The following is a 26,560-nucleotide window of genomic DNA, read 5'->3' as shown; positions in this document are numbered from 1 at the left end:
TTATATACATAGTCCCAAAGGTATCTCTTATTCTTTTAACCAGTCACCAGACATTTTCTGATAGGAGTCTGAGGTCTTTATCTAAGGGTCAAAGGAGTAACTCCATGAAAAGTAATTAAGGACTTGTTCCTACCTTATTGATTTAATCCCCTATCTGGGTCTTCAGTAATTAATTGGGAGGAAGGGAAGCTCCTCCCCTCCATTCCAACAGCTATAAATCATATGTCATTCCCCTATACTTCCACATCTTTTGCTTTGAGGTAATAGTAGCTAACATTTATACAGTGACTATTGTGTGCCAGGTGCTGTGCTAAGCACTTTACAGTTATCACTTGATCCTCACAATCCTGGGAGAGAGGTGTTTATTAATATCACCATTTTACATTGGAAACTGAGGCAGACAAAGGTTTAAAGTGACTTCCCTAGGGCTATACAGCTGCTAAGTGTCTGAGGCTAGATTTTAAAACCAGTCAGAAAGACTCTAGAAGGAGCTTGATGGCTCAGTGGATAGAATACTGGACCTGAAGTCAGGAAGGCCTCAGTTCAAATGCAGCCTCAGACACTTACTAGCTGTGTGACCCTGCTCAAATCACTTAACCTCTGTTTATCTTAATCCACTGGAGAAGGAAATGAAAAACTACTCCAGTATCTTTGCCAAGTAAACTCCATATGCTATGGTCCATGGGGTCATGAAAAGTTGGACTCTATGGAAAAACCTGCTTTCTGACTCCAGGACTGAGCTCTATCCATTGTGCCATCAAAAGTCTGATAGTTCCAAGGCTTTGTTGGGCAGTTTTGAATAACATGTAGTTTTTTAAAATGTCCAGTTGGTACAAACAACCTGTGAATAAGGAAAGGAAGGAAACCACCTGGTCTCCCATGAGGCACTGTCTCTCTCATCGAAGCAGTTCAATGTAGTAAGGAAGTGTAGGTGAGCTGCAGGGATGACACCGATGCTAAGGCATTGAGACAATATCATGCAGAGGAATGAGCAAGACTTTGGGGTCAGAAAGTTTGTGTTTCTGATACTCACTGTCTGTGTGATGGTACAAAAGCCACTAAATCTCAAAGCCTTGATTACCTCATCTGTAAAATAATGTTTAATCTATGTTCCACATGGAATTGTTCTGGTAAAAAGTACTACAGATCCTCAAAGTCCCTTCATCTTTAACATAGAATCTCACACTCTTTCCTTTCTTTTCAGAACTAAGGTACTAAGGATCAAATATCGCACATACTATGCTGATTCATTTGGCCAAACAGCTTCTTTTTTAGGTTTCATAGTATCATAGATCATAGTATTAAGACTTTGAAAGTATCCTAAAGGCCATCTAATTCATTCTCTTTACTTTCTTTAAAAAAAACCACAACTTTATTTCTTAATCATTAATTTGTTCATTCTGCTATTTATCCATTCTATGTTATCCATTTATCCATTTGTTTATTTAATATTAGATCTCCCTATCTCTTCTGTCTTGGAAGTGTAGTATCTTGCATTATGTATGTATATATGTATGTGTATTATGTGCTGAATTGATAATTAATTTATGAAATTATGAAATGGAGGCAGGCATGCCCGGTTCGCTGGGGACTTCCAGGACAGACCACAACTGGAAACATGAAGCAGGCAACAATCACATTTTAATTAGCCACAGAGGGTGTGGGGGCAAACAATACAGAAGAGAAAAAAAGTGAAAGGGATAGAGAGGGATAGGATGGTGAAGAAAAGGGCAGTGTGAGGAAGAAAATGGGGAGGGAATGAGTCACTTAATCATAGATTGGAGTTGGGAGTACTTGGACATCACCTTTAGAAGATGGAAGAGTGCTGGGTGGGTGGAGGTGAGAGGAGCTTAAGGTCTCATTTTTATGGGAAACAGACTCTTATCGGTGCCACCTTGAGGTTAGCTCATTAATATATCCAGATCATTTCAGAGTTGTCAGTAAAACTTTAAAGTTAACATGCTCACATCATCTTAAAATTCTCAGCACCATTTGGTGATTGATTGGTCTTTACTATGGGGTCTGGAATTTGTCTGAGATTTACATATCATAGGACCAAAAGGCTGTGACAGAAGCACCCAGATGGCTTCTGCTGATTTAGCACATATTACCAGATGTAAATTTTGGTTAATATATGATACAATTTTATATTATGCTCCTCTGATTTGGGGGACAGTTATATATAACTCTTCCACTCCCCTTTTTGATCTTATTTCCCACTATTGTCCCTTTATATTGACTAATTATATACTTACTATACTGACTAGAAGCTGGGGGTAGGGGGGAAGGTATTCAAGGTGTCAGAACAATTTTAACACATGGGCCTGTTGCAGCAAGCACCCCAGTGTCCCCAGGGTGCCTGCTCACACAGGTTCTTGGATCTTCTTTGTTAAAGGAAAGCAACTCAAAATGGGTTAACAAGCTTACTTTAATCAGTCAGACATATATCGTTTACCTTGTTCAGGAGAAAAGGTCAGCACCCTGAACCTCAAAGTATACAGGCATAATTATCAAGACAGAAACATCAAGTAGGCAGATTTCCAAACTGTCCAACCATTACATCCATACCCAGTCAACGTCTGGGTTTCCACATCCTGGGTTTTTCAAAGCCGGAGGACTCTCAACAACGGCTTCCCAGAATTCAGATCAAATCACAGAACACTTCTCAAAGTGAGTCCCAAAACAAAGTTACACATCAGGGCTTATATAGCCTTCTCCTGGCTCAGAGAATGTAACAACCTTATTGACTCACTGGCCAATCAAGAAGTATCTACTGAAAAACAAGCCTCCCCCACCCAAGGCTTCAGGTGCACATTAGCCTAGGGGCAGGGAAGATCTTTAAAATTTACATTCTTATTACAGGGCCCAACACTACTACTGGTTAGCACTGAAGCTTGGACTTCCTCCTCTGACTTGGGCCAATTCACCCCACCCTAGGGAAACTGGTGCTACCCTACTCCTAGGAGCTTACTATATTGCTGCTGCAGGATTTGGGTGCCTCCCCAGTGCCTTAGTCTGCCACATCTCAGAATTCCCAAGTTCAAGCAGTCCACTAACTCAGGCTCCCCAGTAATAGAGATTATTGGTGTGTGCTACCATATACAGCCCCCTTACTTTCCAGTTAACAAAACTGAGGCCCAGAAAGATTAAGTGATTGGTCTAAGGCTGTAATAAATGAGATGGAGATAGTACTTGAACCCATTTGCTCTAACTCTAGAAGCAGGGCTCTTCTTTTAGTACAAGGAATGGTTCCCGGGAGACAACAATAAATATCAATAAAACTGTTTTTAGATAGTATAGTATAATCAGGAAGGTGACTGAGGAAGAAGATAGGGGTTGGAAGATGTACTAGCAATAAGACAGATTCTAAAGGCTAGAATGAGAAGGCTGGAGATGTTGGACAAAGATGGTTCCCATCACTGATACAGACATTGCTGATCATGTGTTTATTAATTATTTTGGTGACGTTTTGTATAAACATATACACTGTCCTCATTTACCAACAGAATGGCTTTCAATTGCCTAGGTTTTGTATAATTAGCCTTGTTTTAGATCCAGTAGGAAGAATATCACTCACAGATTCATGATTTTCTTACTTTTTAGTTTCATTGTCATTAATTTGAAATAGCCACATATATAAAGTAACATATTTCAATTTAATTACCTTTGAAAGAATTATTGTGAATAAAATTAGAACTTTTATTGATCCATTATTTTTAGATTTTTCTTATGTGATACCTGATCATATATGTCATAAGAAAAGACATTAAAATAGATTGTAATTTCTTGAAAATTTTTAAGGATTTCTTATAGAGATTTCCAGGGTGTAGTGATAAAGGATAAAGAAGAAAATATCTTCATTTTTTTCATGTTGACTTGATACGAAGTTCATTATAATATGGTAAATAGATACATAAAATTCATTATTTTGACATAACCAACGTTCTGTGCTATTACTTTATGTAAAAATGCTAATATGACCTATAGAATAGAGGTTATTAACTTGAGGTCCATGGGTAGATTTCAGGGGGTTAATAAACTGGGCTGAGAAAAGAATTACATTTTTGTTGAAATGTAATTAGTTTCCTTTGCATTACTTTGTATATTACTTATATACTGAGTACCATTATCCTGAGAAGGGGTCTAGGAGCTTCCCTAGCCTGCCAAAGAAATCCCTAGCTAAGGACCCCTGCTACAGAAGAATTCTTTCTTTAACAAAAGTACCTTCTACAAACATATCAATTTTGGCAAATAGCTACAAATACAAATTTACACATATAGCACTTAGGCATTTCATTCCTTTTCAGAAGATTTATTAAAGCATGAAAAGGAACTTCAAGAAAAAGGATCATTTTTTAAGAAGACAGGAATATGATGCAGGAGGGAAAATCAATTTGACCTTCAAGATTAGCAGTATGAGAGAAGGCACTGTTCCATCACACACATCTATTTCTTTTTTGTCTGTACATAGAGAAGATGACATCAGATGTTTTATTCATAAACATTCTTCCTTAGATTCTGCTCAGCCAGAAGATCCTGAAAATGTGGATACTTCAGAGTACAAGGGTAATTTTTAGACCTTAAGACTATCCCATTAAGCTATTTTTTTGTGAGAAGATAAGTTTTGCATATCTAGAAATAAACCTTCTTTCCCCTAAAAATCTATTTTAAAAAAAAAACAATGATTTCCTATAACTTTAGGAGTGAGGTAAGTTTCCTGTGTCTTTTGACTATATTTTGGTGTAGCTAATATTACCTTGTATTTAAACAGATCACTAGCTGCTAGTGGAGAGAATGTAGATCATTCAGTCCCCACCCCCACTACAGTAAAACTTAAATAGCATTCCAATAGCTTTTGGCAGATTGAAGACATTTCAATGGGAAATCAGCTTTACATTTATTTAGGAAGTAGGGGTGGGTTAGGTTTCTTATCCTGTTACAACTATGAGATATTAGAAAACATTATTAGGAAAGATTGTAGAGGGTTTGATTTGTTTTTTTTTCTTCTGGAGAGTAAGGAAAAGATAGAAAACTGACATTCTAAAAAAATATTCTAAACCTTTTATCCTGTGTCACAGACCCTTTTGGCAGTCTGGTGGATCCTATGGACCCTTTCATAGAAAAAAAATTAAGTATATAGGATTGTAAAAGAAACCAATTATATTGAGATGCATTTATCAAGATATTTTTAAAAACAAGTCTACACATTCCAGGGTTAGAATTCTTGTCCTAGAATCCATGTAAAAAGGGGACTCTAAACAAACTTTGGAGTTGCAGAACCCACAAAATGACACAGAAACTAACCTCCCACTGAGGAAGCCTGGCAGGCCTTCAGGAATCCAGCACAGCGCTCTAGGAGCGGAGCCCAGCCGCACTCGAGGCTTTAGCCCCAGGGCGGGCCTGACCAGCTGCGGCCAGAGGGACTCTAGAACAGCAGCAGCAGTGGCAGTTTCCAGATTTATCAACACAGAGATGCGAAGGACAAGGTGAGAGGCCAGTGCAGTCTGGACTTTGGGACCAGTAAGTGGGAGTGCATGGCTTTTACCCCCGGGGCGAGAAGCCGCTGAGACACCAGTACATCCAGCCAGCGCGGCATGACACCTTCAGCTCCTGGCCTGCAGAGTGTAGGGGGACCAAGCACCAGTCTGAGGGGTAATCGCTCTTGCTTTAACCTGCTTGGATCTGGATTGCAGTCTAGGGTGGAGGTCCTGGGGTGTGTGTCCAGCTTGCCAGAGCTTGTGAGACCTCAGAGAGAGCACCCATCTAATACCTCTGGCAGCTGAGAAAACCCCAGTGTTTGGGAAGAAAGCTCCCCTGCCTGGTGGCAGAGACCTACTGTGGCAAAAAGCCCAAAAGTCAAGTAATTGAGTGGCAAAATGAGCGGGCAAAAGAAACAAAGCAGACAGAAGATTCCAACATTACACTCCTATTTTGGGGACAAGACGGAGAAAGGAATGGAACAGGAGGAAAACAGTGAAGTCAGAACTCCTGCACTAAAAGCTTCAAAGGAAAATACGAGCTGGTTACAGGCCATAGAGGACCTTAGGAAGCAGATAAGAGAAGTGGAGGAAAAATTGGGAAAAGAAATGAGAATGATGCAAGAAAATTATGAAATGAGAGTCAACAGCCTGACTGAGGAAAATAATACCTTAAAAAACAGACTGACTCAAATGGCAAAGGAGGCTCAAAAAGGCAATGAGGAGAAGAATGCCTTAAAAAGCCGAATTTGCCAGATGGAAAAAAAATCTCAAAAGCTCGATGAGGAGAATCATTGCTTCAGAATTAGATTGGAGCAAATGGAAGCTAATGATTTTATGAGAAATCAAAATGCTATTAAATAGAATTCTTGTCCTAAAAAATATTAACAGAATGCTTCCTGGCAACCGTGAGCCATATATTATGTATGACCTTTATCTTCCAGTCCTTGCAATAGGAACTTTATATAAAAGTTAGAATGCATATGAATGTATAATAGATATAAAAATGGGTATTATATTATGTAAAATAAACTATAAAATATGTATAGTCTATAAATTCATATATATTTTTATATATACAAGCTAATACAGAGAATACATAGGATCTCTATAGAATTCAACTTCCTTCTAAACAGGTGACTCATTTTTCAAGTTAACTTTCTTAAGAACAAAGGATATAAAAGGTTATCTTTCTATACTAATGAGGAAAGAAGCATATGTTTCTTATATGTACATTTTCAAGTAGATTATATTGGCTTTTTTTTGTATTAAATATTTGTCCTGAATAGTATTCAGTAACATAACAAACGCCATAGTATTGTGAGTCAGTGGGGTAGTTTTATTGCAAATCAACCATTTTCTCAGTCAAACCCCTCCCAAAAAAATTTACTATGTACCAAGCATTGTTCTAAATGCTGAGAATAAAAAGAAAGGTAAAGGGGTGACCAGGTGGCTCAGTGAGTAAGAGCACCAGCCCCAGTGTCAGGATGACCTGGGGATCGAATCCGGGCTCAGATACTTAGCACCACACCCAGAAATAACCGGCTGTGTAACCTTGAGCAAGTTACTTAACCCCAATTGCTTTAAAAAAAAAAAAAGGTACAAACATGGTCCCTATTTATATTCTAATGGAGAAGACAATATCCAAACTATGTATATACAAATACATCTCTTTGTATGTAAATATATACATGTGTATATATTTTTGTATATATGTGTGTGCACATATATGTGTCCATATATATGCACACATAAATATGTAGTATAATGTGAGCTAATGGAATGAGGGTAGAAAGGGGAGGTAGCAGGAGGTAGAATTTGAGCTAAGACCTCAAGGAAGTCAGGAGGCAGAGATGAGGAAGAAGAGAATTTCAGACGTGGTAGACAGCCAGTGAAAGTAGAGTCAGAAGATGTAATATCATATATGAGGTACAGCTAGGCCAGTGGTGCTGGACTGTCGAATATAGGGAGGGAAACAACATATAGGAATACTGGAAAGGTAGGAAGGGTGGGTTGAGAAGGACTTTAAAAGTCACATGGGATTTTCATTTTAGTTACTTGGAGTTGGGGGGGGGCGCTATTGGAGTTTATTGAGTACAGGAATGGTAAAGTCAGACCTATGCTTTAGGAAGATCACTTTTGCAGCTGACTGGAGAGTGGACTACAGTCAAGAGAGATGAGACAGGAAGGCCAGCCACAAGGCTATTGCAATAGTCTAGGCATGAAGTGATGAAGATTTGCATCAGAGTGATAGCTGTGTGAGTTAAAAGAAGAGGACATATCTAAGAGAGGTTGTAAAGATAGGACTTGACAACATATCAGATACGTGGGTTAAAGGTGAGTGAGAAGTCAAGGATGACATTGAGATTATGAGCCAAAGTGACTGGGAAGATGTGATGCCCTGGACATTAACAAGGAAGTTCAGGAAAGGGACTGGTTTGAGGAAAAAGATAATGAATTCTTTTTTAGACTTGTGGAGGTTGAGATTTTGTGGGACATCCATCTTCCATGAACAATAGGATAATGGTGACATGAGATTGAATGTCAAAAGAAAGGTTAAAACTGGATAGATTGATCTGAAATTGTTATAAATATAATAATAACAACAATAATAGCACTTATTTTGTTGGTTGATTTAAAGTTTTTAAATTGCTTTATAAATATCATTTCATTTAGTTTTCAAAACAACCCTGGGAGATAGTTCTGTTATTCTCTTCATTTTACAGGTGAAGAAACTGAGGCAGCCAGAGATTAAGTGACTTGTCTAGGGTTACACATACAGTAAATGTCTGAAGCTAGACTCACATATTCCTAACTCCAGGCCCAGCATTTCATCTACTGTACCACCTAGCTGCCTACACATCCACATAGAGATGATCAGTGAATCCTTGAGAACTGATAAGAACATCAATCAAGATAGTATATAGAGGGAGAAGGGAAGAGGGCCCAAGAAAAAGCCTTGGGGCACACCCAAAGTTAGTGGACATGATCTAGAGGAAGATCCAGCAAAGGAGGCTGAAAAAGTATGGTTAGACATTGTAAGAGGAGAACCAGGAGAGAGCAATGACATGAAAACTTCGGGAGAGCAGAGAATCTAGCAGAGAAGGGTAATTAATAGTATCAGAGGCTGAAGAAAGGTCAAGAAATATGAGGATAGAGAAGAGACCAGTCAGGAAACCTTGGAGAGAGCAGTTTCAGTTGAATGATGATATATGTGAATATATATTCATTTCTATGTATATGTGAAGATAAATATGTGTATATATACATAAGTATATGTAGGTATATATGAATATATATATATTATATATACATATAGAGGGTTTAGAACTGAGTTAAGAGGAGAGAATGTAGAGGCATTGATTGTAGATTACTTTCTCAAAGGAGGAAATATATAGAATGAAAGCTACTGAGGGTAGATGGATCAAGTACATATTTTTAAAGAGAGAAATTACCATATTTATAAAGCAATATGGAAGAAGCTAGTTGATAGGGAGAGACTTAAGATTAGTGAGAATGAAGATGACAGAAGGGACAAACCATTCTAGAAAACAGGATGTATCATGTCCAGAACTGAGCTCTATCTTTCTCATCAAAATGACCCATATTTCCAACTTCCCTATTCCTTTTCAGAGTACCACCATTCGTTCAGTCACCCATTCTTGCCAACCAAGTCATCCTCCTCAACTTCTCACTCTCTCTTACCCTCCCCCCCAAGCCCTATCCAGTCTGTTAGGAAGGCCTATAGGCCTATAGATTTAACCTTTGAAACAGCTCTCAAATAAAGCCCCTTCTTTCCTCTGAGAGTGCCAGCACCCCACTGTAGGCCCTTATCACCTCATGCCTAGAATATCGCATTAGCCTTTCAGTTGTTCTGTCTACTGTCTACTCCAGTCCGTCCTCCATTCTGTTGCCAAAGCAATCTTCCTATAAAGCAGGTCTGACCATGCTCCCCTCCCTACTCAATCAACTCCACTGGCTCCCTATTACCTCAAAGATCAAATGTAAAATCTGTTTAATTCCTGGCCCCTTTGTACCTTTCCAGTCTTCTCACACATTATGCTCCCCATATACTTCTAGTCATTTTGCTGGTTGTCCTCCATTCCTGAAAGGCTCTCCCTCCTCAGCTCTGCTTCCTGTTTTCCTTAGCTTCCTTCAAGTCCCAGCTAACATCCTACCTTCTTTGGGAATCCCTTCCTTATCTTCTTAAATCTAGCTCCTTCCTTCTGTTGATTATTTCCAATTTATCCTGTATATAGCTTGTTTATACATAGTATTTTTGCATGTTGTCTCCCCCCACACACACAAGACTGTGAACTCCTAGAGAACAAGGATTGCCTTTTGCCATTCTTTGTATCCCCAGAACTTAGCACAATGACTGATACATAGCAAGTTCTTAATAAATGTTTATTGACTATCAGACCATAGAATGTATGTTGAAAGTAGAAGAATTTGCCTTGGCAAGGAAAAAAGCTATTTCTTTATGAGACAGGAGCAAAGGAAGAAATATATCTAAGTGGCATAAGATGAGGAAGAGGAAGGAAAAGAAGTTCCTGACAAATGACCTTCATTATTTTTGGTTAAGTGTGATGGGTTGGCTTCAGGAAAGGTTGGGAATGAGCACTGTGTTAAGCAAGAAATGAATCCATTGCTGAGGTCAAAAAGATTGCATTGCTATTTGAATATTGAACAGAGATCCCAATAGAAAATCAATCAGCTATATGGTAAAGTAGATAGAATGTTGGACATGGAGTCATGAATCCCAGGTTCATAATCAGCCTCAAACATTTATTAGCCATGTGACCTTAAACAAATCACTTAACCTCTGCCTCAGTTACCTCATCTGTAAAATGGAGACAATAATAGCATTTATCTCACAAGGTTGTTGTGAGGATCAAATGAGATAATGTTTGTAAAGTGTTTTGCAAACTTTAAAATACTATATACGTTCTATCCATTATTACTATTATTAATATAACATAAATACTTAGTGGACCCATCATCAAGGTTATGTGATGTTCTTTATCTCTGCTCAGCAGCACATGAATTGGGGAGGGAGAGAGGTGGAAGGCAACAAATGGTGAGAGGAAGCCGAGTCTGACTGGGGTAAGATAAAATCAGCTATAAGCCCCAGTACAAGGGACTCAAGTGTAAAGGATATAATGCCTTCATTTTTAATGCTATGCCTATCTTTAGTTTTTATTCCTTCCATGCTTCAAAAGCTCCACACTTTTCTGAGATAATGGGTGGTCCCTCCATGGCAGAGATAATAACCCCTTCCTTAGTTGCTATGGTTATAGACATTGATCACCTCTTGACCAACCTGCTCTGGAGTTGTTGTTTTTGAACTTGGCAACAAACACCACAACCCATCACCCATACTTAAAGCCCTTTTGACTTAGGCACAACCTGACAGGGCTTGCACTTTTCTGGCATAACCTTTGAGTACTCAAGACAACCTCCATGCCATGATGACACACTGAAGTAGGAGTTTAATAAAAGTTTTGGGTCACGTATGTGTATGTTTGTATATAACTGCTTAGTTCCTTTGTTTCTCTGGTTGTCTGGATATGTTGTCTATCTTCGATTCCTTGGGCACAAAGGAAAAAAATTACTTGACTTTGGACCCTTATTAGAAATCAAAGCAAGAAAGACATGATATAAATCTTAATTTTCCAGTATATATTTAATTTCCATATTTTGTTCCCTCTCCACAGAAATTTTGAGCATTCATCAAGGGCAAATGTTCGTTCTCCCAGAGGTAAAGGTCCTGTCACGAAGGGCAGAAACAGCTGGTGAAAATTCTCAGGAAATTGATGACCAGCCTTTCTCAAGAACATCACTTCCTAGATCCACCCTCAGACAAAGTTATCATAGACCCTCTAGTAGTGAGTCTCCTAGGAAGTCAAGAACTAAGTCTAACGTAGGTAAAAAAACTGTCATTCAGGCAAAGAAAGAAATGCAGCATAGGAAACCACTGAATTCTAGTAGCTCAACAAGATCCTTATGTCTGAGTAACAGACTAGTTCAGCAGGGGGCTATATTCTTGGCTATCTCATATCTTGTGGGAATGGGTTTATTCAAACTAGCCAATTAAAAGGAAAGTAGAAAGATACTGAATAGAAAAGAAACACTGAAACTTCAGGCAATGGAATATCTCATTAAATAAAAATAATTCAACACAAAATTCTCTTTTGATATTAGTAATATATGAGGCACCAACAATGTTAAATAAGTTATTCTGCCATTACGAGTTGTATTACTCTGTCAATAGCCTATGCCAACTAGAATTCCTTTGGCACATCATTTCCAAAGGCTGAAGATAGTTCTGCAATAAGATGTTAGTGGAGTTGTCCCTAATAATAGAGTAAGATCTTAATTTATTTAATGTATTTCATTGAGTGTGATTTGAAATTATATTCAGATACAATTCCCCCTTCAAAAAATAAATATAAAATATATTAAGCGAATAAATTAGAGATGGCTCCCCAGATAATGAAGAATGACTATATAGACAATACATATCTACCATATATTTTTGCCAGATTTTCCTAGAATATTTCAACTCAGGAAATAATAGCCTTAGTAGAAAGGCAGTATGATTTAGTAGATAAAGGGTCATTATGAGATCCAGGAAGACCGAGGGTTCTTCTCATGATTCTGACACCTGCTAGTAATATGACCTGTGGACAAGTCACTTAACTATTCAGTGCCCTATCAACTGTCTAAAACTACAAATGAATTGTCAATCTACATTGATGGAGGGAGTATACACATTGGGGGTTCCCTTCCTTGATAAAAATCACAGGTCTAGACTGAAAAAAGAGAATCGTGTGGGCATTTTTTCTTTTCCTTTTTTTCTATAGTCTTTTCCCCCCTCTTTTACTATTTACTATGTATTACATGAATTTTATTACAAGATTTCTTCTCCTGAAAATGTTCCTTACTATTCCTTTCATATAATTATATATCAGTGCTGATACCTACTAATATTCATAAGATCCATGCTGGTGAGACAAAATTGAGTCCGAGATGATCCTTGAGTAATCTAAGGACCATTCTTCTCCTTGTCCATATCACATTAGCCATTGAAGCCCTTGTGAATTTCTGATGTTTCCCAGATCCTTTCTTAGCTCCTTGGGTGGCATTCCTGGTCTGATCCTTTCCTATTAGTTTGTACAACTGTTCTTCCCCATGGTTTGGACTGATTCCTAATGAAAGGTGATGCCTTGGACTTACTGAATTCCCCTGCCCTTCTCATTTCCTCAGTATTTTTCTTCCATCTTCTTCTTCCTTGCCATTTTAGATAGACAAACCAAACTCCAACTTTTAACATCCCATCCTCTCTTTCTCCAACCCCCACCTGGAAGCAACAAGCTGATCAAGCCCTAAAATCCATGAATAAGTGGCATTAGATAAGGTAGTACCCTCAGAAGGATTTCCTAGTCAGTGTTACCAAAGCTTAGAAATTGTGAGTGAATTAATAAAATGGCCCAGCTTGGCATGTTATAAAAAGCAGATGTTAACTTTAATCTGGAGGGGAAAAGCAGTTTAGTCAATGATCTGTGTCAAGTCTGCTACTTTGTGGTAGTTGTATTTTTCTTTAGCTGAGTAAATTATAAGGAAATTGATAGTTACTCTATTCTCACTTAGCCGAATAGGGACAGGAGAGGAAAAATGTTATCACTATATTCAAGGTTTACCATAATTCCCTATATATTGTATACAAATCCATTATTTATTTTTAGATACTTTAAATTCAGGCAGATAGGTGGCATAGCAGATAGAACACCAGGCCTGGAATCAGGGAGACCTGGGTTCAAATCTGGCCTCAGACATTTACTAGCTGTGGGACCCAGGGCAAGTCACTTAGCCCTGTTTGCCTCAGTTTCCTCATCTGTAAAGTGAGCTGGAGAAAGAAATGGCAAACCACTCCATTATCTTTGTCAAGAAAGCCTAAACTGGATCATAAAGAGTCAGACACAAATGAACAACAAAATTTTAAATAAAATCATTATAAAACTTTAAATGTATTATTTTCTTCACTTGTCTTTAAAAAGAAAAACAATAACAAAATAAGCTGACTGACATCAAAGATTTATTATTGTTTTTAAAAGCAGAATCCATAGGGTAGGTGTATATGGAAAGGACTTGAGTTCAGATCCCAGCTATACTATTTTCTTCCTGTATGACCATGTACAGTCATTGGCCATCAGTCAGTCACTTTTCTCCCAAATAAGAAGGTTAGGGTCATCTATAAGGTAACTTCCAGTTCTAAGTCTATGAGCTCATTAGGCCAGTCTCTAATATATTTATTATCTACAGAAATATAACTGAAAGACATTTGGTCTCATAATGATAAACCCCAGTACAGGCAAGATAATAACATGTAATGAAAATCCTATGTTCAATATGGTTTCCATGGATCAGTAGATCAATACAAAGACTTTTTAAAAACGGTGGAAACAAGTACTCAGTTTCTTCATGAAAGAATGAGAAAATTCAGTTGATAAGAGCATCTCATTCTTTAAGCATTCTAGTTAATCATATTTCTATATCTGGTTTAAAGAGAAAGTACTGAACTTGGAGTCACAAGATGTGAGTCCAAAGCCTAACTCTTTCACTTACTAGCTTATTAATTGTGGCAAGTTACTTAACCTTCTCTGAAACTTCTGAACTCTTATGCTCTCTAAGTTTTTGTTTCCTCATATGTAGGGAATAGGGATAGAGATTGGGCCCATAATTTCAGGGGAATGCCCAAGAGAAGAAACCATAGTCTCCCAATGCAGGTCAATACCTTCTTTGTAACTTTTAGTCTTAGAGACTTGCCTGAAACACCAAGGGTCACACAACAGGTTGATGTCAGAACAGTACTTGACCCCAGATCTTCCTGGCTTAGAGGCGTCTATCTCCTACACGATGCAGACCTACTTTCTCATTTCTACCTCTATAAAATGAAGATCATTATATTTGTAGTCAATCCTTCATAGGAGGAATTTGAGGAAAGTGTTTTTTATAAACCTTAAAGTACAATAGAAATGCAAACTGTTTTAAGATCAAAGAGATTATTAACCATAGTTGGACTGCCTTAGGGGAAAACGGGTATATTTTAGAGTTTAGAGGAGAGTGAGAGAGGCAGTACAAGTCCAAGATCAGTTAAAGGAACTGGCAATGTTTAGCCTGAAGAGGAAAATGTTTGGAGTAGGTCCTCATAGCTCTATTCAAGTATTTGAATAGTTGTTTTGGGAAAGATTTAGACTGATTCTGCCTGGCCCCGTGGGGTGTAACTAGGAGCAAGGAGAAGTTAGAAAGGGCTAAACTGGTCACTTGGTCCCCCTACACTCTGCAGGCAAAGCTGCCACATGGGGGCAACTGTACTGCAGCCCTCAGTGGCTTCTCGTCCCAGGGTCATTCCCAACTATTGGGTCCCAAATTCCACACTGCACTGACCTCTCACTTTGTCCTTAGCATCTATGTGTTGACAATTCTGGACCACCACAGCTGCTGGTGATCTGGAGTCTTTCTGGCCAGCGGCTGGCCAGGCCTGCCCTGGGGCTAAAACCTGGGACTGGGGTTGGCTCCCAGAGTGCTGCACTGGCCAATTCCTGCCGGCCTGCCAGGCTGTCCTCAGCAGGAGGTTAGCTTCTCTGTGTCATTTTGTAGGTTCTGCAGCTCCAAAGTTTTTTCAGAGTCCCCTTTTACATGAATTGGGGAAGGTGGAAGCCAGAGCTGTTCGGAGGACCTGCTTCTACTCCACCATCTTGACTCCCTACGTCCATCTCATTTTAAAGATGAGGAACTGAAGTAAACAGAGTTAAGCATCTTGCCTAGGGTTACTAAGCTAATAAATGTTCAAAAAAAGATTTTTGAACTCAGATCTTCCTAACTTCAGGTGTGGTGCTGTATCCACTACACTACCTAGCTGCCCCAGATCACTACAGTAGTCTCCTAATTTGTCTCCTTGCTTCATCTCTCCTCTCTATAATCTGTGCCGTATATAATTGCCAAAGTGATATTCTGAAAATACGACTTTGACCATCACTATTCTACTTAATAAATTCTAGTGGCTCCCTGTTTCCTCCAGGATCAAACACAGACTCTAGTTTGATATTAAAAGTACTTTGCAACTTGACTCTAACCTAGCTTTTTAGGTTTACTCTATAATATTTTCTTTACTGCTGTCTATAATCCAGCCAAAGCAGCCTTGGTCTTCCATATGCACATTATTTAGTCTTCCATCTCTACCTCTTCATAAACTGTCATTTATATCTGGAATGAATTCCCTCTTCACATATGCCTCTTAGCATTCCCAGCTTCCTTCACAGCTAAGGTCCAATGCCACCTCCTACATATGCCTTCCCTGAGTCTTCCAACTGTAAATGCCTCCCCCTTCTGCTGTAAAATGACCTTGTACCTATGTACAGGTCATTTCTTCTGACAGAATGAAAGTTTATTGAAGTCAAGGACTTTTTCAACTTTTTCTTTGTATCCTTTGCACCTAAGAGTTCCTGGTACATTTGTTGTTCCATTGTTTCTGTCATGTCCGGCTCTTCATGACCCCATTTTGGGCTTTCTTGGCAGAGATACTGGAATGGTTTCCTTTTCCAGCTCATTCTATAGATGAGGTAACTGAGGCAAACAGGGTTAAGTGACTTTCCCAGGGTCACACAGCTAGTGAGTGTCTGAGGCCACGCCTGGCACTCTATCTACAATGCCACCTGGCTACCTGGCACATAGTAGGTGCTTGATATGTGATTTGTGATTGATTAATGTGACAAAGATCCAGGGTCTTCTGTGATGGACTGAAAATAAGATGACAGATAGAATACAGGTGGTTAAAGAACTTCAGTGAATCAAAGGTCACTCCAAGTTTTCAAGTCTAGATAATGGAAAGAATAAATTTACATTTGAAAAAGGTAGAGTTTGAAATGAAGGGGAAATTACAATTTTATATATGCTAAATTCTAGCCTACATTTGTATGTTCTGATAGAAATGTCTAGCAAGGAGTTGGAAATAGGGGTTTACATTTTAAGACTTGAGCTATTAATATCAAAATTTTCAACACAGAAGTAATGGTTAAAATTGCCTGATTTGGTGGACTCTGGAAAAGAGTGAATCCAGAAAGAAAAGTTTGAAAGTTGAAATGAGGGAATTGGTAGGGAAAGTCTGGATAGATACAAGAAAGAAACTGTAAATCACAGTGGCCCTTCAATGAATTTGAAGCAGTAATACATAGATTTATAAATACATCATCATGTACAAATGAGAATATGTATACACATAGACATACACATAGGTATAGATTGAAAAGTGTTCATACATTTTTCTATATAAGGACATATATATAACTGTTTATATATATATATATATATATGTATATACACATTGTCATTAAAATAACAATCCCTAAAGGATCATGATGCTTTTTTTTCCTAATGAATATTTGATGGTATTTTAGATAGAGTGCCTTCTTCTATTACTGCTTTGGACCATCTGTATGCCATTAGAGACTAATTGCTAATATTTACATAGCAATTTTAAAGAGGCATTATATCCATTATCTCATTTGGTCCTCCTAATAGATTTGTTGGTTGCTTGGTTGTTGTCCTTTGTTCTTGAAGAGGACCAAAATAACATCACTATGTTGGGGTCAAGGTACAATGTGTCCAACTCTGGCTAATCAGGCTTTCTCACAGTCTGGGTACAAATATGACTTTTTTGGGGGGGGAAATATCTCTACATTTGTGAACCTCGTGTTTCTTTGGAGCTACTACAATTCTGCTTTGCTCATAGAGTACAACTCCTTCTTTGACACAGGCAAGTTAGACTGGGCCACCTTGTACCAGTGTCTTCTATGCTACACAATTGATTCCAAAGTTCTTCAGAGAAAAAAATAGAGAAAAATCATTTTGTATAGTAGAGATGAAGTGATTTGACCAGTGTCATTCAGCTAGCAAGTGGCATAGGGAGGATATTAACCTAGGTCCTCTTGACTCCAAACCCATTACTCTTTCCATTCTCCCATGCTGAGAGAGACAAATGCCCCAACAGATATATGATAGATAAATAGATAGATAGATAGATAGCATTTATTAAGCACTGACTATGTGCAGAGGTTTGTGCTAAAGTACAGAGAAAACAAATCCAAACAAACAAGATATCTCTATTCCCAAATGGTGTATTTTTCTTTTAATGGGGACAGAGTCATACAGGGGAGCTGGAAAGAGAGGGAGGGAATTGAGGGCATGTGTCAAAGAGAATGTAGGAAGTGGTTTAGTGACCTGGTTCCAAGCAATATAAGGCAAAGGGCTCATCCATCAGAGGTGGTGGGGTGGGACACACCCAGGGTCAGACTTCAAATTTCCGGAGGGATAGAGATGGTCAGAGAAAAGGACCACGAGAATAGTTTTTGTAAATGCAGAATAATATGTTTCCCTCTTCCCTACTATCCTGCCTTTTACACAAGTCTACCATAAAATCGTATAGCGCCTAAGAAAAAGAGACTACTACTCTTTTTAGTGCTAATAGCCAATGGTGCCTCAATGGTAGGACCAGCAGCAAACATGCTTGGCCCACAGCTACGGACTACTGCTGTGTGCGCCAAGTAAGGGTGATTGTTCTTGGCCAGACAGAAATTCCACTTTCTTAGTAAATGATTCTCTGTTTGATTAGTCATAAACCTTATTTAAATTTCAATTTTTTTTTTACTTGAAGGATGTGAATGAGGGAGGTTCATATAGTCTCAAAACTACTATTGTATGGCATAACCCTGAAATCTTCCAGTAATGTAGCTGGAAGTGGGGCATGATATTAATTTATACACACAGACATGTACGTATATCTACATATTTCTTTTATATATTCATACATAGATATATAAATACAAAAATATATAATCTGACTTCTGTTTCATTCTGGTCTTTAATATTTCTTTTAAAAATTAATGTCTTATTTATTTTTCATGGTCCTAACCCTATGGTACCATACAAATCTTAAGGTAAATTTGTGAAGCAAGACCTAAAGATGGACAGAGCATCAGCATTCCTCAAGTTTTCATTTTTTCATTTTTAAACTAATTTTGTTGAATTAAAATATTTAATAAGCACTTATTATGTACCAAGCACTATATTGAGGCTGAAAGAAACAAATACAAAAAAAGTAAGACAGTCCTTGCCCTGAAGGAGATTTCATTCTGCTAGAAGACAACACATTTAGGAGAATGATGACCAGAGAATTATTTTTGTTCTGGAAAGTCACAGGGATGATGAGGAGAGCCAATGGACACGCCATTGACATGCTCTCTCCCATCTCTGAAAGTCTCTTTGAACAGAACAGAAATTCACAGGTTTGTTTTTGGTTTTGTTTTGTTTTTTTATAAACTTTATAATAGATTGCTTTCTGTTCTTCCTAAGCCCAATAGTGTGTTCTATTCCTTGGCAGTACTTTATCTTATATGTATCTCTTACAATTTATGTTTTTTTCTTTTACCAAGGATAAAAATTATTGGCATCTCTGATTTCTTCATTATATATATTCATATAGGATCATTCATAAAATCATAGGTTTGGGGCAAGAAAGCTCCTTATAAACCATATCATTCAAACTCTTCATTTTATAGCCAAGAAAACCAAGACCCATATAGATTAAATAAATGATCCAAGGTCATTCTGATATTAAACAGCAGAACCAGGATCCATTCCTAAGTCATCTTATTTCACAGCCAGTGGGTTTTCATTGGCTAATTATTTTTGAACCAAGCAAAAATTTTGGCTAGAAAACAGAGTTTGGAAGATATAATATAGTCCTGAGATTTTTTTATGTCACAATTGATTCTTTGTTATTCTGTTTCCCTTCCTTTTCCTTTATTCATAAACATAGATCTCCCCATCTGTCATGGATCTATATCATCTTTTTTAGGTCACAGATCTTCTTCAAAACCTTTTTAAAAAATTTATGAACTTGAAAAATTACATGAATTGAGTGCTTATAAATTCCACTCAATTTTGTATAGCCAGATACACTATTCTTTAAACATAATCTGATCTCTTAAATTCATTTATCCACAGAAGTTTCAATGGAACATGGATAAAGACAAGTAATCCTGGGATTTACCTATGTCTCTTCAGTTTTAACATTTTTTTCCCTGCAGAAAAGGGACTGAAGACAGAATTTGTCTGTGAAATTCAGTATGTGTTTGAACCTACCTTCTTTTTCCTGTGTTCATATTTTTGTAGCTTTTGAAGTATTATGAAATTACTATAACTTTTTAAGCTTTAGTTTACTCAGTGAAAGTTAAATGCCTGATGATTTTGGAAAAATATGCTACGAAATCCAATAACCATAATATGCAGTCTGCCAAAGCTGATAGCTGCCTCTTGACCTGCTTACTTAGCCTTCCCAATAATTTGTGTCTTTTTCCTTCAGGTGAGCCTGAGCTTTGTAAGAACTCAGAAGAGGTAATAAATATCACAGAAGAAAAATGTGATGTAATTCACCACCAGTAGGTTTGAGACATCTTAAAGGCTTCTGATCTATTGCAAATGAGAGGTAATTCCATTTTTAATAGTCTTGAAGCATAATTCCCAAAGAGTATATTGTTTACAACAAAGATATTTGTATGAGTTATTTTGTTTGAATATTCTATTAGAATATTCTCCCCTAAAGGATCTTATGTAGCTTTTATTAACAGTCTTATAAAAGAAAGTACATTCATGAAACTGCATAACTCTTAATGGGTCACGGACAGTTTTATTCATACCTGAAATCAATGGCCAAGATTTTAGAATTTAAATGAAAAGAAAAGTAAATATTGTAGACTGCTGTTGTTACCATAATGACAGATTAAGAAAATAGTGAAGGAACAAGAGTTTGGAAATGCACTCTATAGAAATAATAACTACCAATTAAAATAAAGAGCCATGACTTTTTCCCCTAACTCAGTGCCACAAACTATAATTAATGTACAGAGGCATCCTGCATGTACTGTGATCATTTCTAAAGATCGTGGCTCAGCGGTTGGGAGGTGGATCCTCCCCTTCATGGCTTTCTCTAAATTGCGTTAGGGTGGGGTGGCTAGGTGGCACAGTGAGTAAAGCACCGGCCCCGGAGTCAGGAGGACCTGAGTTCGGTTCTGGCCTCAGACATTTAACACAAAAAAACTAGCCATGTAACCTTGGGCAAGTTACTTAACCCCAATTGCCCTCCAATAGGCAAAAAAAATAAAAAATAAATTATGTTAGGGAAATTCAACTGGAACCTTTAGTCTTTGTGTTTGAACCTGATAAAGTCAGCTAGTTCCACATATCAGGCCAACAGAGCAGTTAGGAATCTCTTACTGCACCCCACATACATATGTACATGTGCTAAATGCTGAAGATTCAAAGACAGGAAGAATATGTGTGTGTGTGTGTGTGTGTATTCTAATGGGGGAGATGTGATAATAGATACAAATGAAATACATGTAGAATAGACAAATTATTGTATTCTTTGGGATCATTTTGAAAGTGTTTAGGCTATGCAACCTGGCCCAGTATTCTGATGGTATCCCTCATCTAGTTCATGCTTCCAATCTCCATGTTCCTTTGATTCAATTACATTGTGATCTTCCATTTTCAGTGCTTCAGAATGTAATAGCTAATTTCAAACATGCGACTGGGGCCAATGATCATTAGTTTTGGTTCTGTACCTTCTGGATCAGGAGTGGTGTTTTTATTTTTCACCATCAGATCACTGAATTTTAGAGCTGGAAGAGATGTTAATACTCATATATTCCAACTGCCTCATTTTATGAATAATTGAGTATAAGTTCAGAGCAGAAGTGACTTGTTTAAGGCCACATTTGGAGGAAGTGTTTGAGTGGAAATTTAGGCCCCACATCTTCTGATTTTAAATCTAGCATTCTTCCGGGCTCAGATACTCAGCACCACACCCAGAAATAATAACTGGTCGTGTAACCTTGAGCAAGTTACTTAACCCCAATTGCTTAAAAAAAAAATTAAATCTAGCATTCTTTTTCCCTCCATCAGACATACTATCCTTTTTCATACTGCTATAAAATTACACAATAGAAAAATCTACTTTCTTCCACAAAATGGACTTAATTTGTCAATTAAAAAAAACTTTTAAATGTAAGCATTAATCTTCAACTATGTAAAGTCCTATCTCCTGTCTTCTTTCTCTAGTTCAGTGGGAAGGTATGAATATTTTCTTCATTGAGTGATATAATAGCAAGTTAGTGTCATAAAATATACAATATCCTCTTGTGATTTTAATGTGTAAAGGAAGAAGAGGGAACAGATGTATATATGTGCTTGAGTGCCCTCAAAAGGTGGATGAAACATTGTTTTATATCAATTTCCAAAGTTTGAAAATAAACTAGAGCAAAGTGTAGTACAGAGTGGTGGTTATATTAAATTTTTAAATAATTAGTCTTTCAAATGTTTCTTTTAAAATTATGTAGCATTTATACTTCTAAAGTTAGTAAAACTTATAGCTGCACTAAGACTTTGGGGACACCCAGTACTTAAAAGTTATGTAAACTGTTGTACAGGTGAATGATATGACTAGCCCCATGCATTTATTAAGCACCTAATTTATACCAGGTACCATTCTAAGCATTGAATAAAAGTATTGGAACATAAACACTTCACAAGGTTCCCTACAAACCTCTCAAAGAAGGTTGTGGTATGAATAGTTGTACCCATAGTTTCAAGTATACATGGAAATGTCTTTGTCAAGCTATCTACCTGAGGACAATATAGATCTAAAAGTTATCCCTCTCCCCCATGAAAAACCGGCAGCAATAGCTCAAAGAATTGTCATGGGGATACCCTCACTGCCTAGGCCATGGCTTCATATAGTTGTGATGTGGTATATTGTTGTATAGTTCTTGTTTTTATGTCCTTTGAGCCCCACAGCAACCTTGTGAAAGAGGTAGTGGAGATATTTTTATTCTCCTTTTGACAAGACACAGGATTTAGATCCAGAAGGGAGTGTAGAGACTATATTTTTCACCTCACTAACTTTGCCAATGAGAAAATGGGTTGAGAAAAGCAAATCAATTCTCACAAATTCCCAAGGTAACAAACAACAGAACCAAAACTGGAACTCAGATCTTTACTCTAAATTAAGTGCTCTCTTATTAAAAGAAATTGTTGAAGTTTTACTCTTAGTTTTCTTAAACTTGGCTATTTGTAAGGCTAAGCTACTGGTGTCTTACATTCAAATCTGTTTGTAAAAAATGAATATTGGCTTAACTAGAAATGAGAGATAGTTATGGAATGATGAAATTATGATCCTTGGTTTTTATTTGGATTTTGTTTCAGGAAAATCAGAACAGCACATAAATGTCCTAAATCCTCAAATGTCCAGAAGACTCTACTCTAAGCATATATTTCAACCCTGCCCTTTTTAATGGATGATAATGGAAGAAAATGATGTTAAAAATATGGAACCCTGAGCTGGTAACTCAGGCCACTTCGATATTCTCAAGGTTTCAGTAGTATTTTCTCATTGCTGTAACAATCATGGAGTCATCATAATTATATTTCCTCTAATATTTGGCCTTCTTCAATCAAGCCAGAAAAAAACCTTTTCAGTCAAAAGTTGGATTACTTTTGAAATTTACATTATTGAAAGCTATTCTAACTTAGCTGACTGTGAAATGTGTATAAATATATGATGCATTCATTCATTCATCTATTCTCTGATGTATTGTTCTATGTGCTACAGCTGGCAATTTCTTTTTTTAAACCTCATGGGAAAAAAGTATTTCTGCAGTCTTGGATGGCAGATCATCCTTGTTAGATTTCTGTTGTCATTTGGAAACAAAGTTGGAAAACCCTAAAACTGAAATCAGACACTTAAGTCAGCAATGAATATACAATTGTACTGGGACCACAAAGTAGTGGAGAGCTCATCATGTCTAAGAACTTCTGATAAAGTTAGTGGAACCTTTTTGTGAAATCACCTGATCAGCTTGTAGCTCATCATAATCATTGTCTACATCATCATCATCAAAATCTTAAAAGCATGTGATATTGAACCTGGCAATGTCAATATCAACGAAACACAGACCCTACCCTACATAGGCTTACAGTCTCAAAGAGGAGTCTACAGTCATTGGTAACAGGAAACTCTGGGACTGAATCATGAACTTACCAGCTGGAGTGTTGGGCCTAGTAGGGAAGAGAAAAATATTAAATATCATTGATGGTCAAAAAAAAAGATGTATGTATATAAAAAGAAAATGTATATTCAACAAATGCTGGTTGAAATGTCCTATGTGGAATCCCAGATATGTATGTATATACACATATGTATATGCACATACATATACATATATTTCCCCAATGCACTAATCAGAGAAGAACTTCCAGTCTTGTTGTCTCTTATTCATCTCCCTCAGCTTGTTCTCAGTGATGTAATGCTGTGTGCATGTACAAGAACTTCCAGGCTGCTCCAAGATGAAGAATGTTTTTGTTGAGAACTGATAGAACTATTAGCTTGGATCAGACACTGTAAAGTTTCATTGAGAGTTTGAAGTGGACAAGAACTTCATGGGTTTAATTTGTTCATGTGTTTTGCAGAGCACAAAGATCTATTGAAAACATCACCAGAGTCACCATAGATTAAGAAATGAGCCAATTGTCACATTAAAACTTAGGAGCTCTGTCTGTTTTGGGGCCTGCTTCCTTTCTGGTTTGTGCAATGTTAAGCAATATATTTTTTTTTAATGGGTAAAACTCTAAGCTTGCAAATCAAGGTTGAGGGACTGTGCCATTTACAACTTAGATCACTTTTAATGTGTAAGCCATATCTAATATGCATATTTCATATGCATAAATTTAATGTATGAAATATATTTGCATAAGAAGTATACAAAGTGCATTTCCATGTCTTATGAGTGAAGCCCTTAGTTTCTGTTTAGCCTCAGCCTTTGACACAGCACAACTGTATAAGGAAATTGTATCATAGGTGTTACAATGCACTTGATATTTTTATTTTAAGAGTAAAAATTGATCTATACTAATAGCATTGAAGAGATTAATTCTATATGTGTATCCTGGCCACTTGGTATCATTAAAAAAAATTCAAGTCTTTCTTTTCTTTATTTCCTTTCCTTTGTTCCTATTTTTCTTTTTTTTTCCCTTTTCCTCTCCTTATTTTCATTTTTCCTGTACAGGAAGAAAAATGTTATGATTGGTTCTTGATGTTAGTTTTAAACTAGCTATATATGTCAGGTAAAAGAAGATATGTCCACACTAAACTCATTTAAAATTTGGAATTTAACCGCTTGTAAAGCCTCATGTGCAATGCTGTTCTTGGTGGCCTTTTAATAAAGCTTTAGATGCTCTCAAAATAAGAAGAGTGAAAAAACTGATTCTGAAATATTATAGGGAGTTTGACCACTCTGTTTCTCTATGAATAATTTAAGCACTACTTGCTTTTATTACCAAAAAACAAACAAATACATCTGTACAGAATTCATCAGTTCCTCTGTCTGGCCTTTAACCACAATTGTCCACTTATATTATCTTTCTAAGAGGCAGTGTGCCATAGTGGAGAGTTGACTTCTGAGCCAGGGAGACTTGGGTTCAAGTCCCATCTCTGGCTGTGTCACCCTGGGTATTTAAACTCTCTGAGGCTGTCAGTGAAAGAAAAAGTGCCAACCTTCTCTAGGAGAGGGAGTTACCTTCCCAAAGAGTTCCCTATATGAATGAAATTATAAACATCCCAAGCTTCCATGTTCTCCTTCCAGGTACTGTGAGAGACTGTCCTGAGGTAGTGTCCCATAGAAGAGTGATTCCACTTTTCTCACCTGTGTCATCTCTTTTGGACCACTTGATGCACATTTTTAAAAAAAAGCCTTTTTCTATTGCTGCTTGAGATAATTTAAGAGATTCATTCAATCCAGATCTTCCCAGAACAGTGAATGCATCAGTGAAGGATGGGAATAAACCAAGCCTACCCTGAAAGCAGCACTACCTATTCCCTGTGCCTCTCCCTATTGGCCACACAGAAACCTGCCCCCATTCCCATCCCCTCTTAACTGATTGTGAGGAGACATCATCCAGGTTGTACTGTCCTGTTGCACCTTGGACTCAAATGTTTGCTGTTTAACAGAGCTCTCCTGTAAAAATAGTGCACTTTGGGATCTAGCTAATAACTAATTTAAATTTTATCATGGTAACCTACTACAATAGTGTTTTTACTATCTGTACTTGTCCATATTTCCTATTATAATATTGCTAAATAAATCATATTTGAGGAGAAGCATTGTGAACCATTTGTTGTCCAATGTAATTTAATTGTGGACCATATTTAGAAAGGGAAGTTGGCAGAAAAAATAACCAACTGTCCATATGTGTTTTCTAAAGCATTATGATTGGCATAGGTAAGAATATATAAAATGGTAAATACCCATAGATTTTGGTTAAGTTATAGAACCAGAGTCCGAAAAGTATTAGAATATGTAAAAAACATTGGAGGTCGCTCCTCATTTTATATAGTTATGTGGAATAATTGAGGGTGCAGGGTTGGGGGTGGAGGTAGGAGCAGGAAGTGGCTGTATCTGGAGTAAAATTTTAAACAATGAATTAAAATCTCAACCCCTGCTACTCATTCTCTGTGTGAATCTTGGTTGTCAACTAGGCACCCTCATACTCTATAGTGACACTTAGTGGCTATATAAAATTTAAAATGTATATTTAACATCTGCATATGTGTACATGAATATACATATACATATGTATTTATGTACATATAAGCAGAATATATATATATATATGTATATTTAATCACACAGGTTGAATCTCTATGTTGGCCAAACTATAGCGTTAGCTAGCATTTCTGGCACTTGGGGCAAGTAGGAGAGGATGGGAGAAAAACACTGGGAAGATGAATCAGACAAAGGCTTCCTCTAGAGCCAAAACATGTGGGTCAGGGACTGGTGGAAAGACACCAAAAAGCTGGCTGGTGTAGGTGACAAAGACTTTATGCTCTTTCTGGGGAAGCCTCAGGCAGGAGAAGGAGGAGAGGAGGGTCTGGGTGGGGAAGAGCTTAGTTGTAGGGTTGGAAGGTC

At 37.3% G+C, this 26,560-nt stretch overlaps 1 protein-coding gene across 2 annotated transcripts in view; it reads left to right on the top strand.

The window, feature by feature from the left end:
- Positions 1–26,211, top strand: part of PDE1A (phosphodiesterase 1A) — a 494,981-nt gene extending 468,770 nt beyond the window's left edge. For both annotated transcript variants that reach the window (XM_069068578.1, XM_069068579.1), the window contains exons 14-15: positions 19,903–20,025; positions 22,803–26,211. In XM_069068578.1, the coding sequence (XP_068924679.1) occupies positions 19,903–19,982 (80 nt within the window). In that variant the 3' untranslated portion in view covers positions 19,983–20,025; positions 22,803–26,211. The remainder of the gene's footprint in view (positions 1–19,902; positions 20,026–22,802) is intronic.
- The last annotated feature ends 349 nt before the right edge of the window (positions 26,212–26,560 follow it).

The sequence above is a fragment of the Petaurus breviceps genome, unplaced genomic scaffold (assembly GCF_028583685.1).
Source record: "Petaurus breviceps papuanus isolate PSGF00001 unplaced genomic scaffold, PetGlider_PUasm1.0 90763, whole genome shotgun sequence".
In the NCBI taxonomy this organism is placed as follows: domain Eukaryota; kingdom Metazoa; phylum Chordata; class Mammalia; order Diprotodontia; family Petauridae; genus Petaurus; species Petaurus breviceps.
This window is presented reverse-complemented; position numbering and strand designations above follow the sequence as displayed.